Source organism: Mauremys mutica, chromosome 2 (genome assembly GCF_020497125.1).
Source record: "Mauremys mutica isolate MM-2020 ecotype Southern chromosome 2, ASM2049712v1, whole genome shotgun sequence".
Taxonomy (NCBI): Eukaryota; Metazoa; Chordata; order Testudines; family Geoemydidae; genus Mauremys; species Mauremys mutica.
Genome location: NC_059073.1, coordinates 228,816,823 through 228,836,838, shown reverse-complemented (window position 1 = coordinate 228,836,838; position 20,016 = coordinate 228,816,823). Strand labels below are relative to the sequence as shown.

At 44.1% G+C, this 20,016-nt stretch overlaps 1 protein-coding gene across 3 annotated transcripts in view; it reads right to left on the bottom strand.

The window, feature by feature from the left end:
* The window catches only part of RFTN1 (raftlin, lipid raft linker 1), a 163,339-nt gene that overhangs the window by 77,895 nt on the left and 65,428 nt on the right, over window positions 1-20,016 (bottom strand). For all 3 annotated transcript variants that reach the window (XM_045005979.1, XM_045005978.1, XM_045005980.1), the window contains exon 3: window positions 5,167-5,353. In XM_045005979.1, coding sequence (XP_044861914.1) covers window positions 5,167-5,353 — 187 coding nt within the window. The remainder of the gene's footprint in view (window positions 1-5,166; window positions 5,354-20,016) is intronic.

Genomic DNA, 20,016 nt, shown 5'->3' with positions numbered 1-20,016 from the left:
TTTTGTATCCTTTGCCTAATGGCTTAATTAGCCTCCCAGGTCTCCTCCATCCTCCAATTAGGTGCAGCTCTTCTTAACAGAGTTTGTTCTGCAGTGTTTAATTGCAGCTGCAGTGACCACAGTGCTAGCTCAGCTGCTGTTGCCCTGTGCTCTGTCACAGGTACTGTATAAGGACAGCAAACGGGGTCAATAAAAATACCTATGTAAGTTAATGGAAATGTCCAGGTAATGTTAAAAAAAGCCATACAATGACATTGCAAGTCCCCACTGAGCATGTTAAAAGACAATGCCAAAACAACAGCAGCAGCAGTAATACACTGCACTTATATTGCACTTTTATCCATGGATCTCACAGTACTTTACAGGGCGGGGTAAGGATTATTATCCCCATTTTATAGCTGGGGAAGCTCAAGCACAGGAAGACTACAGTGAGTTGCTGAAAGCATCAGGAAGATGCCTTGACATCCATCTCCTGCTCTGGCCACTAGGCATATCATCCGCTAGCACACGGCTAGAAGGAGGGGTGATCCCACGAAAAACAAAATTCTAGAAATGTATGTCAATAGCAACCATGTTAAAATATCAGTCTGAAATAAAATGCAGTAATGCTGATGGAAGTATATAGACTAACTAAAATGTACAATTAGATGTCTAGGTACACACAAATACCTGACACATAGTACTGCATAAGAAAAGAAACTAACAAAACTCTTTGATTTATGCTACCTTCAGAAAGCAAGGAAGGAAGTGGGAGAAAAACAGGACAGATAATGATCACTGTAAGAGTACCGAAAGTTTAAATAATAACATCAAAACAATTGGTGTTAATAAGAAGCATCAGAAAGTAAGCCCTACAATCTTTCAGATGCACCATACAGAATGACAGTGAATAGTGAGGTGGAGTGCTCATGAAAGCTAAAAGATTTTTTTTGACATAGTACAGCTCTTGTGTGCACTCTTGGTGATATTACAGAAAACAGAAAGAGGCCATTTCTGGTTCAAAGGGTAGGTGACTTTGCTAATGAGTTTACGCTTAGAGCTGGACTGCCTACAATCTTCTAACACTAAACATAAGCCCTCATTAGGTATAGTGTGTTCAGAAAATACCATAATCATCTGCTTCCATCCAATTGTTTAATTTAACAGAGGTGTCAGATGCCAAACCTTTGCCAAACTTAAAGATACTTAACTGATCTTTTTACTTGATCACAGATTAATCACATCCTTTATTTTATTTTACAAAATGTCTTCTACTAAGGATGATTTTTCTGAAGCAGCTTTGAAATCCTTTTTTCTGTGATGTAAAATCAGTGTTATTCCATTTAGACTGCAGAACAGACTGTGCAAAAAAGCCTTCTGCCCAGCCCCTTGCCACAGCTATCTGAGATCAGTCAGCTGCCCATCTCTCTTCACTCTGCTTTGAGATCTTCAAAATTTGCATTTCCCCCTTGTTCCGTGGCAGTAGCTACCATCACACATTTGGCCAAAGTCAGAGGTGCATCTAAATGATTCGAAGGGAGTCTAAACTGGTGTAATTCACCCTTCTGTTAGGTTTTTTTTTTCCAGCTATACTCCTTTTTCATTGCCTAAACACATAAATTACACCATCTTAGACCCATTCAGCCTCAGTGAACCAAACTGATGAGAGATGGGAGTTAAGGGAATGCAAACAAATGGAATGTGAATATAACGGTAGTCTAACTGACTCAGACTCTCCACCGCCTTGTATCTTGTATACTCATTCACAGATGTGCAAAGTGGGTGTAAAACACTGTCCCCAATACAAGTGAGCAGAGAATTCAGATTTGGTTCAGTTTCACTCAGGTGTAAATTACTACACAAGGTGCAAGGCACTGACAAATCAAGCTCATTGAGTGTAAGATAATATCATCTACATGCGCGCTAGCCCACTTTTACAGGTCAATCCTGAAAGGTGTTGAGCTCTCTAGCCCAACAAAACACATAAGCATGTGTTTAATTTAAGCAAGTAGTCCCAGTAACTTCAAGGGAGCTACTCACATGGGAACTACTACCCATTTTGCAACTGGAGAAACTGAGGCACAGCTCTGGTAAGTGACTTGCCCAATATTATTGAAGACATCTGTGAAAGAGTCAGGAACAGACCCCACATCTCCTTATTCCCAGTCACAAAACTGTGACCTCCCTTTGCCAAGAACATTGGTAGGTTGCAAAATAGCATGAAGTTCCTTATTTATAAAACAAAGGGCTGCTCTACACTACCGGGGGCGGGAGGGGGAAGAGGAGGGATCGATCTATTTGTAGCTGAAGTTGACATACTTAGATCTACTTACCGCAGTGTCTTCACTGCGGTGAGTTGAGGGGAGACTCTCTCCCATCGATTCCCCTTGCACTTCTTGTTGAGGTGGAGTATCAGAGTTGACGCTAGAGCGATTGGTGGTCGATCAATCACACGATAAATCGACCCCCACTGGAGCAATCACTGCCCGTCAATTCGGATGGTAGTGTAGACAAGCCGTAAAGCAAGTCAGTATAGAATGACAATCCTTTTAAAAAGTCAATCTACCTGGGATACTTAATGCCTAGATGTAACTGGTAGTGAAACATGGAGCCTTTCTCCCTTAGGCCACTGGCTCAAATTTGGCCCTATCTGTAGTTGGTAAGGATGTCAGGTCACTACCGTCTGATGATCATTTGGTAGGCTGTGTGAAGAGGGACTGTGGTCTGACTCCAATTTCTATTGAACAAGTATCCAAACCACAATTAGCCTCCTTGTCTAAATCCTCAGCAGAAAAAGATAAGGACAAGAATAGGCAAAGGAGAATGAAATACCCTCTAATTCCTAGAAATTGTTCCAGCATAGTAGGGCATCTTCTTATGGCTGATGTAGATGTAGAACAACAACTATAATTTTACATGTAGTGGTTAAGTCAGATAATTGAATCAGGAGTAGAGGAGTGTAATGTTGTGATGCCTCCTTTGTATTTTTGAAGCAGCCATTATGTTGTTATATGTTCCACAGTCTGTTCGGGGTGCTCACAGTCACACATTGGAGGGTTTTTAATTTTCCATTTGTGCATCAAGTGTCCGCATCTGCCATGGTTTATGTGGATGCTGTTTGGGGCTGCCCATAAGCTTCACGGAAGATCAAAGCCAGAGATCTTCTGCATCTGGTCTTTCACAAGGTGTTTGTGACTTCTTGTGAACTCCATTCGGCTTTCCAAGCTCCATCAGGGTTGAAGTCACATTGCTGGAAGTTAAGCGCATAGGTCCAAAAGGGCTTAAATGACTTCAAGTGGTGGTGAGGGACATCACTGAGGTCCCAGTGGTTGGGGAGACATTAGTTTTTCTCGATTCGCTTGACTTCCCAGAGGGTTAGGGCATTGCGGTGAATGGATAGGAAAGCAATGTGCAACAGCACAGGCAGCCAGGGTGTTGGGGTCAACTTGAGGGTTCCAGTGATGCATCGCATTGCAGTGTTTAGTTAGACATCAACGAGTCGTGTGGCGCTACTTCTGTTCATACCGGTGTACAATATTCAGCTACAGAATTACACAGGGCCATCACTGATATCCATAGCACTGATGCTCCTCAGCTTGTGCTTGCCAGTTTCTGGACCAGGTTGACCCTTGTTTTCGTCTCAGTGGCTACCTTCTTCAGCTGGTTATGGAAGGTTAGCATGCAGTCCAGCTTCACTTCGATATAAGTTGGAGAGAGGTCATGTTGCACAGTGTTGCTGCAGAAGGTCACTTTCAGAGTGCGCTTAGCATTCCTATTATCAAGATGGAATGCAGTGACTGTTGTTCTGTGGGGGTTTGGTCTGAGCCTCCATTTCCAGAGATACTCCTCCATGGTGTTTAGGTCCCTGTTCAAGGTCGACTTGATGTTATTGAAGGTGATTGCTTGTGTCGCCAGAGCAAAGTCATCTGCATATACAAATTTGCGTGACTTCCCTGGTAGCATGTCACTCATGTAGGCATTGAAGAGCGTCGCCGCGAGTACTGAGCCCTATGGCAATCCATTGTGGAGGAACCAGGGCGAGCTGACTTTGTCGCCCAGATGGACACATAGCCGCCTATTGCTCAGCATCGTTCATAGCAGGCGTAGTGTTTTGAGGCAGGGGATGATCCTTGCAAGCTTCACCATCAGGCCTTTAATCTAGACTGTGTCGGAGCAGTGCTGAGGAGCATTTGTGATATGGGAAGATTGCACTGCTTGTTTGTACTTGTCCTGCAAATAGTGGACTGTGGTCCCCATGGCTATCAATCCAGCATTAAATGGATTCTCTTTGAAGTCTTTAAATACAAAATGTGAGGACTTCAGTAACTCAGGCAGAGGTTATGGGCCTACTACAGCAGTGGGTCAGTGAGGTTCTGTGGCCTGCAATATGCAGGAGGGCAGACTAGATGATCATGATGGTCCCTTCTGGCCTTAAAGTTTAGGAGTCTAAATGTATTTTTAAAAACTCTTTACTAAAAATTTTAATACTATTATGAATGTTTATTCTCAATTTCTCTCTCTCTTTTTGGAATGATTAAGCAGAAAAATCTATTGATTTTTATTAAATTGGGAGATTAAAACAGAAGGAATTGTGTTCCCTTTTATTTATTCATCCCTAGCCACTGAATGTATTACACAAAGATATTTAATACAATTTAAAACACAGAACAAAGCAAACAGACTCATGTTCTGTTGGTTTAAAATGAGTTGTACTGGGTTGGAAAATTAAAAGCACTTTTATAGTTTTGGGAGTAAAGTTTGTAGATAAAGTACAAAAATGCACGTTACTTTACAATTTTCAGATTAATTGTGTTATCCACTGGCTTTACACCTCTTCAAAGTAAATATTTTTCTGGCTGTATTTAATCCACTAAATTATTAGAATAAAGAACAAAAAATGAACTGTCTTAGCAAATTATTAGGCACAGGGTTTGTTTGCTTTTTCATGATAACACATTCCAAAATATAAAGCAGATTTCAACTTGTTATTTTCTGTCTTTGCTGACAAAATGCAGACGGATTATAAACACGAAGAACATGTTAAGCCTATTCAAGCCTACAAATAAATATCCAAGCCTTGCACAGCAAACATTAGCAATGACATTGCTATAATTTCCTGATCTAGGTCAAAACTCAGCAGGAAATCTCATTGTCTATTTTTATCCCAGCTCACTGGAAGTGCTTTACCTTTCTGTTTTCTTGATCAGCACAGCCCTGAAGATTTGTTCCTGGGGAGTCCTCTCTTTTTCATCAGTTGGCTGCACAAAAGGGTGGACAGCAGCCAAGATGAAACCCTGCTGATACAGTTCTTGCAGCTGAGATGGAAGATCATGCCAGGAAGAGAGCTTGATTGCAGAGGATCTTGGTAGCTCAGCTGGAAACAAAAACAAAAAATAAATCGATCAATAATCCTAAATTAAACTATTTTTTTTGTATTCCAGCCTCTCTGGAGGTAAGCATGCTTCACACTGATGTGCACCATTCCAGCTGATATACCTGTAGCTAACTGAGGTTTACTTGATTCCAGAATTCTTACCAGATTGTCTTGCAAAAGGTTTAATTACTGCATAAATGACTGGTCCAATTAGATGTAAAGGGTCAGAATCACATTAAAATACAAAGTGTGTTGGATTTTTGGTGGATAGTGTGGGGAGGGAACACTTAGACAGCATGTAGCAGGAGGCACCATTCCAAGTTTCAGGAGACATCATTCTATCCCAATATAATGATCAGCACCAAAGGTCAAAATGTAACACAAGAACAAGGGGAAATTCATTAATGAATGTAAAAGATGACAAATTCAAAAATAATAGAAGGAAGCACTCTTTTCCCCACACAATGCACAGACTGCAGAATTCATTGCAACATGATGCCATTGAGACCAAGATCCTAGCAAGATTTAAAAAAAATGGATATTCATAAGAATAAAAAGTATATCCAGTTATAATAAAAGGGATAATCTTCACACCCCCACTCTACCCTTTCTCTGAAGCACCTGGTGCTGGCTACTATCAAACAGGATCCTGTACTAGATGGACCTTGGGTCTGATCCAGTCTGGCAGATCCTATCTTATCCCAGTAGCCCTGCATAGTTACAACAACCTTCCTGCATCTGCCTCTGCCACTCTCCATACTTTTTCAAGTGTTATCTGCAAACACATCTTTCCTCCCTGGCTCTGCTGCTTAATTCCCCTCTCCCTTGGCTATCATTTATTTTTTAACTAACTACAACCTAAGAGCCTAGTTTTGTGAGGTGAGGTGCCAAGTGCCTTCAACACCCACTGAAATCAATGGGAGTTGAGAGCACTCAGCCATTTGGAGGAAGTGCTCAGCTCCCCACAGGACTGGACCCTTGCTGTAAATCGCTCTGGAATAGAGTTTGTTGAAAGATGCTAGTTATGCAAAATAAAGATTTATTGTATTGCATTTCTCATCAGATAGTGTGGGTATCCTTTATGAATAATGTAAGAAGTTATCAAAAACTAATAAATATTCTAAACCAATAATAGTGAGGAATAATTTAAATAATAGGATAGCTATGCCATGTACACTTTTTCTTAACATATAAGAACATGTTCCAGACAAGGATAATGAAGCTTTTGATTGAAGGCGATATGACACAGTTTAATTTGTAAATAAAGAGAGAAACCTAAGAAATGTATATGGTGACAGATAATTCAGCTCTCTAAGATCTATAACGACACACTAATCACTTGGGGTTCATAAAAAGAGCTATCCAATAAATAATGTATAATAAATATAAATAATCAAACACACTGTTAATTATATTGCTCCTGCTAGGGAGTAAAGTGGAGGGAAAAGCCCAAGTGTCCAAACTCTACTTATGTGTTGTTCAAAATGCCTACCTCCTCTGGAGGGCTCTCCCTTCCACTTCTTCTAATGACTGTTCACTGTGAGCCCCAGAATACAGGAGAAATAATTATATTAATAACAAGAAAATGTAGGCTGAAATAGCTTTCTAACAGTGAGATCTATCAAGAGTGTGGAATAGTTTCTCAAAGGGAATGGTGGGAGCCTTATTGTTTGAGAAATTTAGAACTGACCTCGACAAACCCCTGGAGCATATGCAGTAGAGAACAATGCCACACTAGCCAGTGGACAGTAAAGAGCTAGGTTATATAGTCTACTCTACGTTCTGAGAAAGAAAAAACTAACCACCAGAACATTTCTGCTAAAATGTTGACAGTTAATGTTGACATTGATTTATCCTCGGTGAGCTTCAGAGTTAACACCCTAAAACAATGAGTAGGGGTGATTTCACTTCTCAGAGCCAGAGCCGCCCAGGGGGGGCAAGTGGGGCAATTTGCCCCAGGCCCCGGGCCCCGCAGGGGCCCCCATGGTCTTCGGCGGCAATTCGGTGGCGGGGAGTCCTTCCGCTCTGAGACCCGCCGCCGAAATGCCCTGAAGACCTGCGGCGCGGGGTCCTTCTGCCCCGGGACCCACCGCCGAAGTGCCCTGAAGACCCGCGGCGCGGGGTCCTTCCGCTCCGGGACCTGCCGCCGAAGTGCCCTGAAGACCCGCGGTGCGGGGTCCTTCCGCCCCGGGACCTGCCGCTGAAGACCCCAGGCTCCCTGAATCTTCTGGGCAGCCCTGCTCAGAGCTATTGTTTAAGGCACAATGGGAGCTGCAGGGGCTGTGCCAGCAGGCGGAGGCAGCGCACCGAGCTGCCTGGCCACGCCTTCACCTAGGAGTTGAGCAAGGTGATGCCACTGCTTCCAGGGAGACCCCCAGGTAAGCGCCACTCAGAGCCCGCCTCACCCCATGCTGTGCCTCAAGCCCTGCCCCCTCCCACACCCAACTCTGCTATGGAGGTCGGGGGGGGAGGGAATGCAGTGGCCTTAGAACTGCCCCAGCAGTGGCCAGTGCAACTGGTGCAGGGGCTGCCTGAGCTGCCTCTGAGCCAGGTGCACTGGCCACTGCAAAATTCACGGAGGTCACAGAAAGTTGCGGAATCCGTGACAAACTCACAGCTTTACCCATGCTTACCTTGGGCATGGACAATGGATGTGTCTTTACCTATGTCTGGATTATTCTGCATACACTCTAAAAGAAAGATTTGGGTATCTAATAGAAGGTCAGCACGTAAGTATGAGACAGTTGCCTAATTACTTCCTCCCAAATGCCAAATACGATGGGAAAATGTCAAAGCAAACATATGTGTGCCCCAAGACAAGCACTTTAAAAATCCTTAGTATTATCTTAACACTCTCATAGAGCCTCATCCAACCCCCAATTAAAGTCAATGGAAAAAGTCCTATTGACTTCAATAACAGATAGCATTTTTCACCTGTAGATCTCAAAGCATTTTACAAAGTATGATCTATCCATATTTTAAAGATGGGGAAACTGAAGCTGTGAAGTGAAGTGTCTTACCCAAGGACACACAGCAGGTCAGTGGCAGAGCAAACCTTTCCACAATTCCAGTATTTACAGTAATTACACACGGCAAACCTGTGTATCCTGCCAAAGGTCCAATACATTCTTAACAGGTTTTTCCGTTGTATCAATCTTGGTTTTAAAGTGACTGTAGCTCTACTAACATTTTTGCAAATTCTGCTCCACATTCCCATGTTTATTGTTACACTTCACATCCTGACCTCAGTGATTGCTCTGTTTATTCGGTCTAGGTTTAGACGAGAATGTGAGAAGCTTGTAAATGACAGATGCTGTGTTTTTCAATTTAGCTATAGTTGAAAGTAGAAACAGAAGTGTGGGGTGTGTTTGGAACTGATTCCCAGGCAAATTAGGTTACTGCTTGGCTGATAATTGAAGCTGCAAGTATTTCCAGCAATACTCATTACCAACAGATTAAACAGTATCTTACAGATCCTAGAGAAGGAAAAGAATATTCCCCCATGAAACAACTGACATCCATAAGAGCCATGCGTTTCCTGGGGTCTACAACTCCGGGGTTAGCCCATACATTCTATATTGCTAATAGGAGAGATCTCAGATTGTCTCCCTCCTGCAGAGAAAAACAGAGAGGCAGACCGGACACAGAATTCTAGAGGATGAATTGTGAAAAATTTAAAGGTGATTGTCCCCTCAGGTGCTCGGGCCCATCCAAGGGGCAGTGCAAGGTGGAGGTGCAACTTCCCAGCCTCACAGATCCTGAGGTCCACAAGGGGGCAAAAGCTGAGAATCACAGATGAAGAGGCAGCTTCAGCTAGGAGACTCCTTGGAGCTGTTCTAGTGGCCTCATCTTCTGACAACACAGCTCTCTCTGGAACAAGGCTACCATTTGGTGAACCCTTCCTGGCTGCAAACTAACATCTGGGCAGAATCCACAGAAATCAACGCTGCTTCCAACAGCATTAACTTTAGGGTGACCAGAGAGCAAGTGTGAAAAATCAGGACAGGGGGTGGGGGGCAATAGGCATCTATATAAGAAAAATCCCTGAATATCGGGACTGTCCCTATAAAATTGTGGCATCTGGTCACCCTAATTAACTTCCTCTTGGAATCTGAAACAGAACTCTGAAAGGCTAGCAAGGAATGGAGGCACAGAGAGCAACTAGTATCTAGTTCCGTATCTTTCTTCCCCAAAACCCTGCAAAGCCTAGTCCCTGCAGAGAGGCTTCTAACAAGTTCTTATGGTGGGCAGATGATGCCATAAAACTGCAACTCCCCTAGTGTCCCACAGGAGATAGCCCACTGTATCTCTGTCTCCTCTGCTTGTTGTACCAGAGGGGATAATTTGGACTTCTTTACTTTTTATTTGTCAGCCTTATCCAAAGTGACCCTCCCAGAAGCCATGGAGAGATATGGAGAGTATTTACTTTGGTAGCACTGTCCTCCTGTTTGCGTAGAAAGTGGCACTGGTGATGTCTAAAGCTCCCCAGTGTTCGCTCACTTAGGGCTGTCCTGGGCCTTGTCCCTGAACCACAAGACAATCTGTTCCAAAAGACAATGAGCTAAATCCACAAAAAGGACTTAGGCTTTGCCTGGAGCAGGGGTTCTCAAACTTCATTGCACCATGACCTCCTTCTGACAACAAAAATTACTACATGACCCCAGGAGGGGGGACCAAAGCCTGAGCCTGCCCGAGTCCCACCACCTCGGGTTGGGGGCTGGGGAGCCCAAGCCCCACCGCCTTGGGCGGGAGGGGGGAAAAGCCAAAGCCCCAGAGCTTCAGTCTAAGGCAGGGGGCCTGTAATCTGAGCCCCGATGCCCACGACTGAAGCCGTTGGGCTTCAGCTTTGGCCCCAGGTGGTGGGTTTCGCGCTTCTGCTTCAGCCCCAGGAAGTCTAAGCTAACCCTGGTGACCCCATTAAAAAGGTGTTGTGACCCACTTTGGGGTCCCGACCAACAGTTTGAGAACTGCTGGCCTAGGAAACTTTAATGGTGAAAACTGAGGTGCCAAGGGACTTTAGGCACAAACAGAATTAGGCAGTGGGTGAGTGGGATTTTGATTGTCTCTGGTGCCTAAATGTTGGATTTAGGAGCTTAATGTGACAGTTAGACACAAGTCTTTTGGGGGCTCTGGGCCAATGTTTATAAATACTGCTGTTCCGGTAAGGACTCCATAACCCCTGGAATTAAGCCACAGATGATCTCTAGCAATTGTGCTAGGGTCTATATTGAGATAAGCAGATGCATCCTTCATCAGATATTAAGAGAGAAGAATATTACAAACACAGTGGGCTGTTCCACCTGTATCAAACAATTAGACTTGGCTAACTCTGGGAAGCTGCAGTCTACACCTTTCACAAATAAAAACTACAAAGACATTCTGTGAAATAATACATCAGTTGTCCTCACCCATGATTAAGATGACAATCATATAAATATATTAAACTTTCATATTATGCAAATATCTTAAAATCTGAAAATAATCATAGAATCATAGATTCATAGAATTGTAGGACTAGAAGGGAATGTCGAGAGGTCTTCTAGTCCAGTCCCCTATACTCATGTCAGGACTAAGTATTCTAGGCCAGTCCTGACAGGTGTTTGGTAACCTGCTCTTAAAAATCTCTAATGATGCAGATTACACAACCTCCCTAGACAATTTATTCCAGCGCTTAACTACTCTAACAGGAATTTTTTCCTAATGTCCAACCAAAGCCACCCTTGCTGCAATTTAAGCTTCTTGTCCTATCATCAGAGGTTAAGGAGAAGAAATTTTCTCCCTCCTTCTTGTAACAAACTTTTATGTATCTGAAAACTGTTATCATCTCCCCTCTCAGTCTTCTCTTTTCCAGACCAAAGAAACCCAATTTTTCAGTCTTCCCTCATAAGTCATGCTTTCTAGACCTTCAATCGTTTCAGTTGCTCTTCTCTGGACTTTCTCCAATTTGTCCGTATCTTTCCTGAAATGTGGCACCCAGAACTGGACACAATACTCCAATTGAGGCCTAATCAGCATGGAGTAGAGCGGAAGAATTACTTCTTGCTTACAACACTCCTGCTAGTACATCCCAGAACAATATTTGCTTTTTTAGCACCAGTGTTACACTGTTGACTCATATTTAGCTTGTGATCTGCTATGACCCCCAGATCCCTTCCAGCAGTACTCCTTCTTAGGCAGCCATTTTCCATTTTGTATGTGTGCAACTGATTGTTCCTTCCTAAGTGCAGTACTTTGCATTTGTCCTCATTGAATTTCATCCTATTTACTTCAGAATATTTCTCCAGTTTGTCCAATTCATTTTGAATTTTAATCCTCTTCTCTCAAGCACTTGCAACCCCTCCCAGCTTGGTATCATCTGCAAACGTTATAAGTGTACTGTCTGTGCCATTATTAAGGATACGATTCTGTCACAGAGGTCATGAATTCCGTGACTTTCTGGGACCTCTAACACTTCTTCTAGGGTAGGGCTGGAGAAGCTGTTAGTCCTGGGGCTGCCAGAGCAGCAGCCACCAAAACAGCTGGCTGGCGGTCAGCCCCGGGTCCGTTGTTGCAGCTGCTGGCAGCCAGTCTTGGGGCCACCAGAGCAGCAGCAGCCAGCCCCAGAGCAGTGGCCCCTGGAACATCTGGCTGGCAGTCGGACCCAGGGCCACTGGAACAGCAGCCAGTTGCCAGCCCCAGGGATGCTGGAGCAGTGGCCGGGGATGGGTCAGCCCCTACCGCAGGAGCAGCTGCAAGCCCCGGCAGTGCTCTGTTTGACCTCCTCTCAGGGTAGCTGTAGTAAAAGTCGGGGACAGGTTGTGGGCTTCCGTACATTTTTGTTTATTGCCTACCATCTGTCCCTGACTTTTACTAAAAATAACCATAAAAGAATCTTAACCTTAGCCATTATCTAAATCAGCGGTTCTCAAACTTCTGTACTAGTGACCCCTTTCACATAGCGAGCCTCTAAGTGCGACCCTCCCTTATAAATTTAAAACACTTTTTAATATATTAAAAGCCATTATAAAGGCTGGATGCAAAGCGGGGTTTGGAGTTGAGGCTGACAGCTCACAACCTCCCATATAATAACCTCACGACCCCCTGAGGGGTCCCGACCCCCAGTTTGAGAACCCCTGATCTAAATCATTGATGAAGATATTGAACAGAAATGAACACAGAACCGATCCCTGCGGGACCCCACTTGGTATGCCCTGCCAGTAAATCACTGATAACTACTCTCTGGGAATGGTTTTCCAACTAGTTATGCACCAACCTTCTAGTAGCTCCATCTAGGTTATATTTCCCTAGTTTGTTTACGAGGTCATGTGAGACAGTATCAAAAGCATTACTAAAGTCAAGATATACCACATCTATCACTTGCCCCTTATCCACGAGACTTGTTACCCTGTCAAAGAAAGCTATTAGGTTGGTTTGACTTGAAATGTCTTCCTGTGAATTTTAACCTTTCCCATTTGACAAGGAATAATGTCCCCTCTCCATACCTTATGTTTCTAACACAGCTAAAGTAAACATTACTCTTTTGGTTTTCTTTCTACTTGTGCAATGACATAATCATGGAACTCAACATAGCCCTGGGAAGAGCAATCGTTAGTTATCCGCCAAAGTTGTATTATTTAATCTCTCTGCACTAGAGGAGTATTTTTTAAAATATTTTTTTAAGATAGTTAGAAAACTAGAGGAAATCCCTCAACCAGACTATAACATTTTTAAGACAAGTGAAATTTAGAGCCTCAACTTCTGAGTACTGCCACTTAAATTAAAAAAGGAGAATGGGCATAGTGCTTCACTATAAACTTTAATAACCTATGTTACGGGATTTTTCTTTTAAAAAAAATCTATTTATTTCTTTATATTTTTACTTAATGTGGCTTTGGAGCGTTAACTTTTAACATATTTCTCTGATTAAGCTTTTTAGCCCTTGGCCACAGTCACCCACAGCTGCTAGAGGCTAATTTACCCTGTGATGACAGTGGCACTGCTGATAAAATTGTTGCATAAAATCAATATTTATTTTTTAGACCCATTTTAACTCACTTGTGTTCCCTGGTACATAAGTTTTCATGCTGGCAGGAATCCTTCTCGTCGTTAGGCAATTATTATGAAATTCCAAAAGATCTAGATGGCTGCACAGTTTGCAGTGTGATGCAATATAAAATGGTCTATTTCGAATTTTTATGACATAAGGCAAAAATACATATTTAAAAAGAAATATGTATATGCAGAATATAAATATATCTTCCCTGCTATGTGATGCAAAGGCAAGCAGTCTATAGCAGCACATGGCTAAAACATGGTGCACACTTGGTGCATAAGATGAAAACAAATAAAGGCAATGCTCCACTAGTATGGCAGTAAAGCTGCAGTGTGCCATGCCACATTAGTGGACATTCTGCAGGGTTTTGCAATGGAGCAGGCAGACCCCTGCATCTAGAAGGAGCTAATTGCAGGACTGGAGTCCAAGTCAGCATCAGCTTGCTCTGTTGCATCCTGTGACGCTCACTCACGGAGTCACAACTGCACATCTGCTGGAAGGAAGCTAACGGTGGCACATCCAGAGAGCAGCAGTGAGGTCAGTGCTAAGAGAAGGGGGTTTACAGCTGAGCATAGGCATGGATGATGAATAAATTAGCCCTATGCTCACAGAGTTTCTTACATTTTTATTCAAAAACCCTGGTTCTATGTGTGAATTCCTGGCCATATTCACTACCTCTTTTAGCAACCCACCAGACAGAATAGGAAGATGTGGTGAATGACTCTTCCATGTAATTATCTATCCTCTGTATGTAGATTCTCAGAGGAAATCACATGACATTTAGTTAGCATGAGGACCGGTACTTTTATTTACTCCTTTCCAAAACACCCATTTTTGCTTAAATAAATAATAATAAAAACAGGCTTTAGTTTCCTTAAGTCCAAGTTCTAAACAGACTTCTAAAGTATCACCTTCAATACTTGAAGGCATTTCCATGGGCACGTACAAAAAATCTTTATTTGCAATAAATACAAAAAAAGTTTGTGTTTTTTGACAGAACAGTTTTCTGACAGAAAAGGCAGTTTCATCAAAATCTAAAATCTAAACATGTACCAATTTCAACAAAAATGTTGACTAGACAAAATCTATTATTGTTTAGATTTTGTTTCAATAACATCAAAACATGTCTAGTTTATTAATTTGATTCATTTTGTTTCAACTATTTTATTTATATAATATATATTTAAATATCATAAGCCATTGACATTATGAAAATGATTCAACATTATTGAAAAGAAATGTTTCTGTGGTTCTGATTAGAAATTTTGAAGAATATTTGTTCCACAGGAAGTTTCAAAATTTTGGCTTTCTGTTTTGCTCTGTTTCAGATCAAAGCAACAAACAAAAATTCTAATTTCAGAATTTCCCATAAAATAGAAATTTGGTTTCCGACTAGCTCTAATTTGTATGAACAAGTAGGAAGTTTGACAGGTAATTATCCACAAGTTTTGAGGATGCATTTTATTAGAGCTGCTGAAATTACGGCCTTTTAACAGTCTGGGGTGTATGGGGTGTTCAGGGAGGGGTAGCACCTCTGGTGTAGGGGCATGTCGTGTCCCTTCCAGGGCAGCTCGTCCACCTTTGGTCCCCACCTGTCACTCAGCTCTCACCTGTGGCTCCTAGTAGCTGTAGCATGCGCAGCGGCCACACCCCGGGCAACAGCTTCGACAGGCTGGCTAAACCAGGTTGAGGGTAGCCGTCGGGCATAGACCTTCGGTGAGATAGGGCCTTGTCTATCCCGAGCATGTGAAGACAGACTCCGGCGGATTGAGAAGATGAGACCTTTTAGAATAGGACCAACGGTCATGAAGGCGGTTTCTGCAAACGATGTGGTACGCTAAGAGCACGGCAAGACGCGAAAGACGCCCTGGTCAACCACTGAGCCCAGTCCATCTCCAACCGTCTCGACTTTTGTCCTACCATTGGAGCAAGATGGAATCTGGGAAGAGAGAGTGAGGCTGAATATGCGCACCTCTCCCTCACTTTAATCCAATTCATGCGCAAGTCTTGACATCCCTCCAATTTCCGTAAACCTTAAATTCCTGTGGCGATGGGCGAGCGACGAAACAGCAGGTGTGGATACACTGGGAGCTGTAGCCGCGGATCTGCACACAGGTGGCTCAGGTCTAATGGTCGTCTTCCTGCTGACCGAAGCAACAGCTGGATTCGGCGTCTACCTGAGTGACTGAGCAGTCCTTTTTAAGACCGCACTGCTCACCTCCATAGTAAGAGGAAGGGGCTAGAAAAGGTGCCCTAACCATTCTTTGCTTCATAGAACCCTGGCCAGCTTACCGCGGCTGGAGGGGATCCCATCTTATGCGGTCGAACAAAAAATTTCAAATAATAAAACGTAAGGTGACACCACTTATTATTGGTACATGGAATGTACGCACGCTTCAAGACAACCCCTCAGCAGATCGACCAGAAAGAAGAACAGCCCTGGTCGCCAGAGAGCTCGCAAGATTTAACATCGATATTGCGGCCCTGTGTGAAACTCATCTAGCCAACGAAGGTCAGCTCACAGAAACAGGAGGTGGTTACACATTCTTCTGGTGTGGACGCAGCAGTGACGAACGTCATAAATCTGGAGTTGGCTTCGCGGTTAATAATCATCTTGTCCACAAACTTGCCAGTTTTCCCAAGGGCGTGAACGATCAACTCATGACACTGCATCTTCCATTACCGAGAGGAAAGCGTTTTATACTAATCAGCGCTTACGCACCCACAATGACGAATCCGGATGAAGTAAAGGACAAGTTTTATGAAGATCTTGATGCCCTACTCTCATCCATGAAGCACACCGACAGGCTGATTCTACTTGGTGATTTTAACGCGAGAGTAGGATCCGATCACTCTGCCTGGGATGGCGTCATTGGAAAAAATGGAATCGGCAAATGCAACAGCAATGGCCTACTACTATTGAAGACATGTGCGGCTCATGATCTGATCATCACCAATACCATCTTCCGCCTGCCCACTCGCAAAAAGACGTCCTGGATGCACCCACGCTCCAAGCACTGGCATCTCATTGATTATGTCATCGTGCGGAGGAAAGACAGACAGGATGTAAGGGTGACCAAGGCCATGCCGAGTGCTGACTGTTGGACTGATCATAGACTTATCTCTAAATTAAGCCTTCACATCAAGCCAAAGAGACATCCGCAGGGAAACAAAGCTGTGATGAAAAAGATCAACGTCAGTAAACTGAGAAACCCCAACACAGCAGTTTCACTAGTAGAAGATCTTGGCAACCAACTCTCAGAGCTGCAATTAGAGGAAAATGTTGAGAGGAACTGGGAACGCTTCCGAGATATTGTGCACTTTTCTGCACTAAAGGTTCTTGGACCCTCAAACAGGAAACAGCAGGACTTTACTTGCTGAAAAGCACCGCCTTCACCGTGCTCATCAGAATGACCCGTTGTCAACAGCTAAGAAAAATGCCTTTAACAACATTCGCAGGACCGTACAGAGCAAGCTTCACAAGATGCAGGACTCCTGGTTGAGTGCCAAAGCGGATGAAATCCAGAAGTTTGCTGATAGAAACGATGCCAAACGGTTCTACGAAGCCCTTAGATCCTTGTACGGCCTTCAGGGAGTTCCCCTCTACTGGACTTAGATGGTGTAACTCTCATTACTGAGAAGACTCTGATTCTACAGCGTTGGGCTGAGCATTTCCAATCCGTACTGAACCGCCCATCTTCCATCAATAACGAGGCGATTGACAGAATGCCCCAGGCGGATATCAACTACAGCCTGGACGTTCCACCATCAGAGACTGAAACCCTACAGGCCATCAGCCAGCTGTCCAGTGGCAAGGGCTCAGGATCTGATGCGATTCCAGTGGAAATCTATAAGGATGGTGGTGCAATGCTTGTTGATAAACTCACTCAGCTGTTCCAGTCCTTCTGGAATCAAGGGTCTATTCCTCAGGAATTGAAAGATGCGTCCATCGTACACCTCTATAAAAGGAAAGGAAATCGAAAAGTTTGCGATAATCATAGAGGAATATCACTGCTTTCTAGCGCAGGTAAGATCCTTGCATGAGTGTTGCTGAATCGCCTGATTGACCACCTGGAACAGAGTCTACTACCCGAGACACAGTGCGGCTTCCGCAAAGAGCGTGGCACTGTGGACATGATCTTCGCAGCCCGACAGCTCCAAGAGAAGTGTCAAGAGCAGAATCACGAATTGTACACCATCTTCGTGGATCTTACCAAGGCTTTTAACACTGTCAGTCGCGAAGGTCTGTGGCGCATCATGTCGAAGTTTGGGTGCCCTGACAGATTTATCCTGATGGTACGTCAGTTCCACGACGGCATGACGGCTCGTGTTCTGGACAACGGAGAAGCTTCAGAGGCCTTTTCCGTCACAAACGGCGTCAAGCAAGGGTGTGTGTTGGCACCGACCCTGTTCAGCATAATGTTTTCAGCTATGCTGTCAGACGCCTTTCAGAACAGTTCCTTGGGAATCAGCCTGAGATACAGGACTGATGGGAAACTGTTCAACCTGCGAAGACTCCAGGCTGTCACCAAAATAAAGGAGACTGTGCTACGAGACCTCCTTTTTGCTGACGACTGGCCCTGAATGCTGGATCAGAGCAGGAAATGCAAGCTAGCATGGATAAATTCGCAGCAGCATGTGACAAATTCGGCCTCCTCATCAACATAAAGAAAACCGAAGTGTTGCACCAGCCAGCTCCGAAAGCCCAACACCAAGAGCCCACCATCACAGTGAAGGGGCAAAAGCTGCAAGCAGTGGACCAATTTACATACCTTGGCAGCACCCTTTCTCGCGCAGTGACAATTGACATCGAGGTCAATTGCAGAATCGCCAAGGCAAGTTCTGCATTTGGCAGACTGCTGACCAACGTGTGGGACCGTCGTGGAATAAGCCTTGCTACAAAGCTTAAAGTCTACCGAGCAGTAGTGCTAACTACCCTGATGTATGCCAGTGAGACCTGGACTGTATACAGGAGGCACGCTAGGCAATTGAACCACTTCCACACGACTTGCCTCCGCAGACTTCTGAGGATTCGGTGGCAGGATAAGGTGCCAGATACAGAAGTCCTCTCCAGAGCAGGCCTGCCGTCAGTTTACACTCTGCCCATGAAAGCCCAGACACGCTGGGCAGGCCATGTTGTAAGGATGCCAGACTACCGCATCCCCAAACAGCTCTTCTATGGTGAGCTGTCTCAAGGAAAGCGATCGCACGGGGGACAAAAGAAGCGATACAAAGACACGCTGAAAGCCTCTCTTAAGTCCCTGGATATCGACATCACCTCCTGGGAAACCCTGGCACAAGATCGATCGACATGGCGTACGCTGATCCACCAAGGCTGCCAGACATCTGAAGCCAGAAGGATAACCATAGCACAAGAGAAGCGAGCACTCCGTAAAGCCAGAGCTGCAAATGCTGTAACAGTGGTGCCCACGCATGTCTGCCCGACATGTGGCAGAACATTCCGTGCCCGTATTGGCCTTGCCAGCCACCTGCGGACGCACTGTGGACAGCTTACAACTGCTAGATGTCAAGGTCTTCTTCAAAAACGATGGACGAACATCATCATCAGTACACATGAAGTCAGCACAGGTTGAAGATGCTAGAATTGGGGGATAGCTCATCTCAATTGATTAGACTCTTCCTGTTGGTATGCATACTTCCATCTTTTCATGTTCTGTACGTATAACTATCTCCTGTCTGTGTGTTCCACTCTGTGCATCCGAAGAAGTGAGCTGTAGCTCACGAAAGCTTATGCTGTAATAAATTTGTTAGTCTCTAAGGTGCCACAAGTACTCCTGTTCTTTTTGTAGAATTGGGAGAGAAACTGCTCTTTGCAGAAAAGCCCATATTTCAAGAAAATAATCTTGAAAATCTTTATTCAGATCAGGAAAAGAAAATTACAGGGTTTTTTTCCTGAGCCAAATCAGTTTCAGTCTGACAGCAAAACCTGCCCAGCTTGGTTTTAAAGGAAAATTCCAGTAATTACTTGCAATGCATTAGATAGATAAATATTGACTAGGACATGCTTTTAAAGAATTTTCAAAGAGGCTTTTACTTGTCACTGTTTCAGTTCTCCATTTAGTGAAGGGGGCCATATTGTCTCTCTCAACAGGGATTTCTACTCTAGACTCTTAAGTTCCCCTCCTGTGTAAAAATGCAGAAGAGTGGAACACTTCCATGAAAAACTGCTGTGAGGGAGGATGAGTAGCATCACTGTATCCTCCCTTGCACCACAATGCTAGTGGCAATGTAGGTGGGGCAGAAGGTGTGGACACACAAGTTACTAAGGACCACACACCACCGATCCCTGAGAAGATGCTGAGAGGGTCATCCTCTATGTTCCTCTCAATCACCCCAGCCCTGACAAGATCTCTTGCTACACAGTCATTTATTCCTGGGGTTCAGTTGTGTTCAGTGACCCTTCTGTGTGGAGAAGGGTGTACACAGAGCTGCAAGGAGGAGCTAATGGGCTCTGAGCAGCATTTTTTTTAATGAAAACATGAGGCCACATTAGGAGGGGAAACATGAGGCTCACTACTCCCTTACTTCTCCTCATTGTTTCCTAGCCATTCCCTTATTTTGCCCAACAACCACACAGGGTTTCTGCAGACACGACATTGGCAGCTACGTG